The sequence below is a fragment of the Myotis lucifugus genome, unplaced genomic scaffold (assembly GCF_000147115.1).
Source record: "Myotis lucifugus unplaced genomic scaffold, Myoluc2.0 scaffold_2918, whole genome shotgun sequence".
NCBI classification, from domain to species: Eukaryota; Metazoa; Chordata; class Mammalia; order Chiroptera; family Vespertilionidae; genus Myotis; species Myotis lucifugus.
In genome coordinates, this window is record NW_005873966.1 from 1 (window position 1) to 9,434 (window position 9,434).

At 56.0% G+C, this 9,434-nt stretch overlaps 1 protein-coding gene and 1 long non-coding RNA gene across 2 annotated transcripts; both read right to left on the reverse strand.

Moving 5' to 3' along the window:
* Positions 1-253: 253 nt before the first annotated feature.
* On the reverse strand, positions 254-9,234 carry LOC102439233 (DNA dC->dU-editing enzyme APOBEC-3G-like; the record flags this gene model as incomplete). The annotated part of the gene is made up of 5 exons (XM_023749110.1): positions 254-536; positions 2,572-2,713; positions 3,868-3,980; positions 8,471-8,586; positions 8,952-9,234. Coding segments are annotated over 5 exons (937 nt in total), but the record flags the coding sequence as incomplete, so codon positions are not given.
* On the reverse strand, positions 2,901-3,548 carry LOC111824611. The gene is made up of 2 exons (XR_002827719.1): positions 3,468-3,548; positions 2,901-3,040 (listed from the first exon to the last, which is right to left on the reverse strand). It is a non-coding gene; the product is annotated as an uncharacterized LOC111824611 (long non-coding RNA).
* Positions 9,235-9,434: the final 200 nt, after the last annotated feature.

The following is a 9,434-nucleotide window of genomic DNA, read 5'->3' on the forward strand; positions in this document are numbered from 1 at the left end:
ATCTGAGCAGCCCCTCCCTCTACCAGGAAGGACCTGGGTCCTGATGGGAAAGGACCCACCTTCCCCCTTTTCCAAGACCCCTCTCTCCCCTGAACTCTCTCCTCCAGGGGACTCTGTCCTCTCCAGACCCAGCAGCCCCCCCTGCAGGCAGCTGACAGGTGTCCCCACCTGGATTCTCCTCCTGCTCCCTCTGTGTAGCCATTTCCCAGCCTCTCTGCCCGCCGACCTCCCACCCTCAGGAGTCCCTGCTGACCTTTGAGGGTCATGATGGCGAGTGGGGCCCCAGCGTCCCACAGCTGGCGCAGCCCATCCTCATATCCACTGACAATGCTGTAGATTCGAGCAGCGAAGATGCGCAGCCTCAGGTGTCTGTTCTCACCCAGGAATTCCACCAGTTCCTGGGCACAGACAGGGCAGGGGCTCCAGGAGATGTAGCAGGTGAGTCTGTACTGCTTCCCCTCATCCAGGTGCCAAGAACGGACCCCATCCAGGAAGCACAACTCTGCATGACGAGGTTCCCAGTGTGTGTCAGCTCCCTGAGCACAGAGGGGGGAGAAGAGGGACCTGTCATTTGCTGTGAATAGGGAAGGGTTGGACCAGCCAAAGGCAGGTGAGGCTCTGGCCTCCAGCACAGGGTGAAGGGGCACAGCTCAGCGTCAGGATGAACGCTATCTCAATGCAGGATCTACACCAGTGATGGCGAACGTAAGACACAGGTGTCAGAGGTGACACGCCAACTCATTTTTTGGTTGATATTTCTTTGTTAAATGGCATTTAAATATCTAAAATAAATATCAAAAATATAAATCTTTGTTTTACTGTGGTTGCAAATATCAAAAGATTTCTATATGTGACACGGCACCAGAGTTAAGTTAGGGTTTTTCAAAATACTGACACGCCGAGCTCAAAAGGTTCGCCATCACTGATCTACAGGGTCAAAGGTAAGGCGACTCACAAATCACATAATATCAGCATCTACAAAGGGCACATCAGCAGTCAGGACTTTTCTACATCAACAAACCGTGGCTCCCATGGCTCTGTAACTGATCAGTCTTCACTTACCCTGTCTATATTCCATTCACCATAGAATTTGCATTAGTTTTGATTTTTTAAAGTTTTGCATTAAATATGGTTCTTTTTTCAAATCCTCACCTAGGGAGATTTTTTCCATTGATCTTAAGAGAAAGGGTGGAGGGATGGAGGAGGCAGAGAGAGAGAAACATCAATGTGGGAGGACACATCCACTGCTTGCCTACCCCACGCTCCACGATCCAGGCCAGGGATCAGAGCTGCAACTGAGATAAGTGCCCTTGACCTGGAATCCTACCCCTGGCCCCTGGCTGTGCAGGCTGACGCTCTAACCACTGAGAACACAGATCTGGGCTCCATGTGATTCACCTTGGTACAGAGTTCCCAGAGAGCCTCTATTTGGTGCCCAAACCCTATGCCTTCAAGAGCTGCACCTATTAGGACTCTGCAGGGAGACAAAGAGCCGAGAGCAGCCAGCCGGTGTGGCTCATTGGGTTGAGCAGGGACCCATCCAAAACAAAGTCACCGGTTCCATTCCTGGTCAGGGCCCAGGCCCAGGTTGCAGGCTTGATTCTCAGTAGGGGGCGTGCAGGAGGCAGCATCCAACCAATGATTCTCTCTCATCATTGATGATTCTATCTCTCCCTTCCTCTCTGGAATTAATAAAAGTCATTTAAATAAGTAAATAAATATAAATAAATAAATTGCTGAGGTCAGAGGGAGGAGGCAGCTGAGCCCCAAGGTCCTGGGCCTGATGCCAAAGGGCTGGGAGCTTCCTCTAGGCAGGGGAGCTCTCCCTCTGCCCCCCTACCTCCAGCACCCACCTGTGCACCCAACACTCCACACGGTTCTACTCTGGGCTTCCCCCTGTGCTGAGTCCAAGGGTGACACAACACTGCGGGAAGAAAGTGGTGAGGGCACCGAGGCAGAGGTGCGGGAGACAGGGGGATGAGGGTCGCTGCTGGGCTCCCAGGGTTATGGAGATTAGCCCACCCACCCAGGGAAGGATTTTCAACCAGGGACTCAGGGAGGAGGAAGAAGTCAGGCCCGCGGAGCTAGCGCAAGGCCCTGGTGGCAATGGATGGTACCTGGGGCCCAGCAGGCGTCCTGGGCTACGTGCAGCCGGCAATGCACTTGTGGGGACAGCATCCTGCCAGGCTCTCCCAGGAGTGACTGGAGGGAGCACCAAGGGGGAGCTCTGGCTCTCTGGCCAGAGGCGGCCCGGGCGGGTCCAGGGGAGAACGGCCCCTTTTGTCCAGGTGCCTTTCCCTCTGCCCTGACCCCTCCTCAGAGGCACAGCAGGAGGGACAGGCTGACCCTGGAGGCTGGGCTGACACTGGGCTGGTGGGCCCAGGCCCTGGGACACTGTGACTGCTTTCTGATGTGGGGCTCCAAGCTGCCAATCACAGCAGAGTCCGTCCTCCCTGCCTCTGGGCAACGCCACAGCAGCTGGGGGCCCAGGGACATTGCTCAGAGGACACCCCGCGGGCATGGACCTTCTCCCTGAGTGTCCCGGGGGCCCTGCCTGCTGTGCTCGCTCACCTGGTTGCGCAGGAAGTCCTGGAGCTTTTTTACTGGGACCCATGCGTCACCCTCCCGGACCTCCACCTCGTAGCACAGGTATGTTTTTCTCTCTCTGTAGTAACTGAAGTTGACTCTGAAGGTGGTTGCATCCATCAGGGTTCTGTGGGTACAGGCAGGAGGAAGCAAGGCATGGGGCTCCTCTGGGGATCACCCCGTTATCCTCTCCTCTGCACCAACATCCCAATGAGACCCACAGAGTACGGGCGTCCACTCACTTAGCTGGAGACACCTAACCTCCCTCTCTGACCCTCAGGGGCTCCTGGGGGAGTCAGCCCAGTCCTTTAGTGAGGGTCCCCCCGGGAGCAGTGCAGGGGCTCAGAGCTCTGACGGGGCCTCTCCTGGCATCACCGTCCTGCCCTCGTCCCGCTGACCCAGCCCTGCCAGGTGCAGCCCAGTGGCGCTGTTTCCTCTGCTCTTCTGGGTTAACCTGAGCCACATGGTGCATCAGGGGAAAGGGTGGCCCCATCGGGGAAAAGAGATGCCAAACTAGTCTTCTCAAATAACTCAACACATTTCCTTTCTCATCATGAAAACAATTGTGTCCTTTACAAAAACCAAAACATAGATCTGAATGTGAACTTCTAGGGCCTCAGTGCAGAGCAGAAAGAATAGATTTCATGGGAGACAGAGGGAGAGGAGAAACAGGGACCCTCAGGGTGACCCCCAGATTTTAGCCGGGGGCCATGGGAGGCGGTTAGGACAGGCCAACATGGTATTAGTTGAGGGATCCTGGACATAGAAGGGCCATCAGGAGGGACAGGAGAAGCAGGGGGTCCCCTAGGGAGAAGGCAGGTCCCTTTAGGGAGCCAGGAGGATGGGCTCAGAGGTAGGGCTGCTCCAGGGGCAGGTGGTACCTGCCAGTTGGTGCTGGGTTGTCCTCCATGTCTCAGCTCCTTCACCTTCTCTGCTGGTCACGGCCCGTCCTCCTCCTGTGATGCTTTCAAGGACGGAGGTGCCTTATATGCCATCAGAGCATCGGGAACCTGCTGAGCTGGCATTGCTGAGCCCCACCCCTTCCCTAAACTCAGGCCACTCATGCCACCCACATGGAGTCATAGGAGAGGGAACTTTTCTGCCCAAATGTCTCATCCTGTGTCCTCAGGGGCAAGTTGGGTTTTGATTTCTCTGTTCTGACAAAGGGCCTCCCTGGACTGACCTTGGGCCAGTGAGGTCCCAGGAGGTGGGGTCACCCTGGGCAGCTCCGCACAGTCAGGCAGGATGCGAGAGCGCAGGTGGGAGGACAGGTGCTCCCACCTGAGGAGGGTCCGGGCACAGGACACAGAGCCCCCACAGGACAGGCCCCGGGTGCCCATCCCTGACTCTCCTGAGGCCGCCAAGCAGGGCATGGCCGGGCCCAGTGCAGGGACCTGCGGGGCTGAGCCAGGAAGGAGACTCCGCCCTGAGAGGAAGGGCAGGGCGGGACCAACGTGAGCTGAGCTCCCCTTAGGAGCCACCCTGTAGGGGAAGGAACTGGACTCAGAGCCTTTGTCTGCCCATCACACAGAGGAGAACAGAGAGGCTCCCAGCAGGGCTGGGCCAGGATGGCCTGGGAGCAGAGGATGAAGGGTGTGCCCGCCTCAGGAAGGGGCCAATGCTCATCCTCTTTACCCCCACCTGCGAGGAACGAGGGGACTTTGTGTTCCAGGCTCAAGTGTGACCTGAGCCCCAGCTGGTAGAGTTTGTCCCCGAGGGGATGCCCCTCTGTCCCACTGACTGTCCATCCGGCTCCTCTCAGACCACCCTGTGCCGGCCCCACTTTCCCTCCAGGGGACATGCCCAGCGCAGCCCCGGGTCTGTCCCCAGCGCACTCTGCACTGCATGTGGGCTCTGTGGCTGTGGCTGATTCCCTTGCTTCCAGATGGTGGTCCCACCGCAGGTGCCACAGATACGACCAAGATCGGGCTTGGCACACAGCTGTGTCTGGGCAACGGGCCCGAAGGCTGCCCTGACTCACCAAACGCAGACACACACACACACATACGCAAGCAGATGACAAGCAGGAATCTCCTAGTTTCTCCAGACACACCCACAGGCCTCCGTCTGAGTGGCAGGAAGCAGAGGACGTCCCCACTCCAAGGCTGGTTTGCAAGAACCTCATCATCGAATCAGCTCCTCATCATCAAATCAGAAGACACGTTGTTGTATGTTTCTTTGTAATATTTTTTTTATTGATTTCAGGGAAGAAGGGAGAGGGAGAGAAACTTAGAAAAATCAATGATGAGAGAGAATCATTGATCGGCTGCCTCCTGCACCCCTCTCATTGGGGATCGGGCCCACAACCTGGGCATGTGCCCTGACAGGGAATTGAACCGCGAACTCCTGCTTCATAGGTCGATGCTCAACTGCTGAGCGACACTGGCAAGAGGCTGCTCTGTATGAGGCCCAGGTCTGCCTTCCCACAGGTGGCCTTCCGGCAGGAGGACAAGCTGACGTGGGGAGCCCAGGGTTCAGCCGTGTCCTCAGCTGTGAGCTACCCTCTCCGAAGTCTCAGGTCCCCGTGTCAGGGGCAAAGCTCTGAGCTTTGGGGAGACGGGGAGCTGGGGGTCAGGTCTGCCTGGACCTGCATGTGACTGCGCAGAGAGTGGGGACCCCTCTTGTCATGTAAGACCACGTGTCTTCTACCTGCTCGTCCGCTTTCCCAGAGTGACTGCGTCTTGGTCAGTGGCTTCCAGGAACAGAAGTGGGGGCTCTTGCCAGAGTCCAGGAATCGAAACCCAAGGAGCTGATTGGATGATAAGGTTCTTGCAAATCCGCCTGTGAGTGGGGACGTCCTCTGCTTCCTGCCACTAAGACTGAGGCCTGTGGGTGTGTCTGGAGAACCTAGGAGATTCCTGCTTATCATCAGCTGCGTGTGTGTATGTGTGTGTGTGTGTGTGTGTGTGTTTTGGTCCTGCCCCATCTCGTTTTGCCGCTCACCTCAGTGTCCTGAGCAGGTCCTCTTTCCCAAGCCCCTCAGAGGGGATGGGGTTGGCCAGGGATTCGGACGTCCAGACAGAGGGGCAAGGAGGACCAATGGGGTCTCTCGCCCCAGCTGAATCTGTGAACTCGTGGGGTCCTCCTCTGTCACCCTCTTGGTGGACAGCAACACCTGTCTCCAACAGGACGTGTGGGCTCGCAGGCCTGGGGTGGGTCCTATGTGCTTCCCTTTGCCTGGGATGAGGGCCGATGCCTGAAGGTTGGCAGCCACTGGGAGTCCGAGGACACCAGTGGGAGCAGACAGGCACTGAGTCCCCAAGCATCTCGGACTTTATAGAATGGAATGTGCTGCCCTGGCCGGTTTGGCCCAGTGGACAGAGTGTCAGCCTGCAGACCAAAGGGTCCCGGATACAGTTCTGGGAAAGGGCATGTACCTTGGTTCCAAGCTCCTCCTCAGCCCAGGCCCTGGTCAGGGTTCATACAGGAGGCAGCCAATCGATATGTTTCTCTCACATCAGTGCTTCTCTCTGTCTTTCCCTCTGTATTCCACTCTCTCTAAAAATCAATGGAGAAATATCCTCGGGTGAGGATAAAAAAAAAAAGGAATCCTATATAATAAAAGAGAAACATGTAAATTGACCATCCCTCCACGATGCTCACAAGCCTATCAGGAGTGTGTATGCAAATCAACCCGACAAAGATGGTGGACTGATTTGGGTGGGCAGGCACCAGGTGGAGAGCAGAACAGGAGAGCCAGCGGCTTGGGGGGATGTGGCTCCATCGGTCACTCCCCGAAGCTGCCGGGCGGAGAACAGAACGGGATAGCCAGCGGAGAGTGGAATGGCTTGGGAAACTTGGCTCTCCAAGCCACCAGACAGAGAGCAGAGAGGGAGAGCTGGTGGCTTGGAGGACTTGGTAGAGTGGGACGTCATGGGACGAAAACAGAGCAGGAAGGGAAAACCAAGAGCGCGGGGAGCACCATGAATTCTGGGAATAGTAGTTCTGGTGGCAGCCCCAGGACCGGAAGCGGAAGCCCAGATCGTGGGGAGCACCAGGAATGCTGAGAATCATAGTTCTGGAGGTAGACAGATCTCCTAGACACTAGAGCAAAGTCAGCCTGGAGCAAGTTACTGTTGTGGTGGGGGATGGAGGGAAAGCAAAGGTGAGAGACATAAGTAAAATCAGAGTGTCTAGGAAAAATTAAAGGGAAGATATCGTAAAACTTACAGGAAATCTCCACAAATGAAGCAAAGAAAAAAAAGCCCTATTATTCTGTGAGCAACAAACCAAACTGGGTTGGGGGTCTCAGACAATTTGCTTATATGATTGCAAAGACAGACAGAAACTCCCGGATTGGAGAGGGCACCCTGAGGGCTCCCAGATTGGAGAGGGTAAGGTCAGGCTGACGGACCCATCCCCTGTGCATAATTTTCCTGCATCAGGCCCCTAGTTGTGGATAAAAGGAAAACAGGCGTGTGTGCGGACTGGGCACGGTGAACGCCCAGGTCGTTGTGGCTGCTGCGACGAGCGGAAATCCTCCCCCGAGAGCTGGATGGAAGCCGGGCTCCTACTTCCCCAAAGCCCTTCCATCTCCCCAAAGTCTTTTCAAGTCACTGAGTGTGCACACACCCTGAGCACCTACTGTATACACGGCAGAGGGAGCTGAGAGGGACAGAAAAGGAACTGGGGGCTCACACCCCTCAGGCCTGTCTCAATCCCAGGAGGAGGCGCCCTTGGAGAACAGAGCCACACCCTCCCTGGCCCAGAGCCAATGAGAGGGGACAGGGGACAGCCACAGGTCTCCGGGTTGTCAGACCTGAGGAACAGAGCCAGCCTCCAGCCACTGTCCTCACAGGACTCAGGGGAGACCGGGTCGAGGGGTTCTTGGGAGCAGAAAACAACAAACAAAACCCGGGTTCTGTGGTCAGATCACAGGCTCCCCTCTCCCTGCCTGAGGCTCTGGAGCAGGTGGACGCTGGTAAAGTGGAGAGTAACAATAATAGACTCAATTGTCGAGGGTTGATTCTGTTCGGAGGGTCCCCTCCCCACTGGCCGGCTCCTGGCAGTCAGGATGCAAACCCAGCAGAGGAGGAGCCTGGGCCCCGCTGGCAGCCAGGGGCTGAGGCCCAGGACTCCCAGGGAGAAGGGGCCCCACGCCCTTTCCTCGGGGCTGTGGGGAGGCCGCACACCTTCCCACATCTCCAGGCTGCGATCCTGTGGTGGTGATACCAGCCAGCTCCTCCTCAATATCCCCAGGACCTTAAAAGCCACAAATCTGTCAAGAGCAGGCCTTTGTCACTTTTTCAGGTGTTTATTGAACTATTTGGACTTCATGAAACACTTACAGAGGAAAACACATTGTGTGGAAGATTCTTAATCTTTCATGTTATTGCTCTGGACTTATAATCAATGTAAATAATTAATTTTCTAAATATAAAAATGATACTGATAGTAATGAATACAATATTACTGGTGTGTATTTAGAACATACATAGATTTTAACGAAAAGTAAATCAGTCAGATTTTTAAAAAATTCCTTCTGAGTTCATTCACTGCCTTTTGCTGGTTTCTTTGGAACAAGTAGGGGATGGCGGCACGTGATGCGTTTTCATTTCTTGAAGAAAGTGTTTTATGCATCGTTCACCAGAAGACCCCCGACTGTTTAGAGAGGTTGAGTCCATCCTTCAGTTTCCCTGATTCTGGATGGAGAAGGAGGAGGTGGAGGAAGCAGGGAGTGAGGCAGGTGGGAAGGTGAACAGAGCAGAGTCTGGGGCAGTCACAGGAGGGGAAGGAAAAGGGGTGCAGGAGGGGAGAAAGCAGAGGGACTCCTGAGACCTGAGGGGGGGGATGGAGTTGGGGCCCTGGGGGGAGCATGAGACCCAGAGGCAGATACAGGCCCAGGGAGAGAAGGGGAGAGGGGAGCAGGAGGGTGGAACCTCACCCTGAGAATGTTCTCCAGCTCCTGAGATTTGGTTTCAATGTGTTCTACCAGGTCAGTCCAGGGCTCGAACGGCTGGCCCTGTTTGTCCACGAAGGTGTCCCAGCAGTGCTGGTGCTCTATGGGAACAGGGAGGGAAAGGTGAGCTCCTTCTAGAGCAGGGAGGGCCCAGGTCTCTGACTCTAGGGAAACACCTTCCCATCAGAATCTCCCTGCCCCCTTTCTCTCTCCTCCCAAGGCACTGAGTTCATCCCTCAAATTCTTTCTTCCACTGGAATCTGAGGCAGCCCTTCCCCTTCTACCAGGAAAAACGGGGTCCTGATGGCACAAGGACCCACCTCCCCCCTCCCCCAGGCCCCCTCTCTCCCCTGAACTCTCTCCTCCAGGGGACTCCATCCTCTCCAGACCCAGCAGCCCCCCTGCAGGCAGCCATTTCCCAGCCTCTCTGCCCGCCCACCTCCCGCCCTCAGGAGTCCCTGCTGACCTTTGAGGGTCATGATGGCGAGTGGGGCCCCAGCGCCCTGCAGCTTGCGCAGCCCATCCTCATATCCACTGACAATGGTGTAGATGTGAGCAGCGAAGATGCGCAGCCTCACGTGGCTGTTCTCGCCCAGGAATTCCACCAGTTCCTGGGCACAGTCAGGGCAGGGGCTCCAGGAGATGTAGCAGGTGAGTCTGTACTGCTTCCTCTCATCCAGGTGCCAAGAACGGACCCGATCCAGGAAGCACAACTCTGCATGACGGCGTTCCCTGTGTGTATCAGCACCCTGAGCACAGAGGGGGGAGAAGAGGGACCTGTCACTTGCTGTGAACAGGGGAGGGTGGCACCAGCCAGAGGCAGGTGAGGCTCTGGCCTCCAGCACAGGACTGAAGGGGCACAGCTCAGCGTCAGGATGAAGGCTATTTCAATGCAGGATCTACATGGTCAAAGGTCAGGCGACTCACGTATCACATAATATCAGCATCT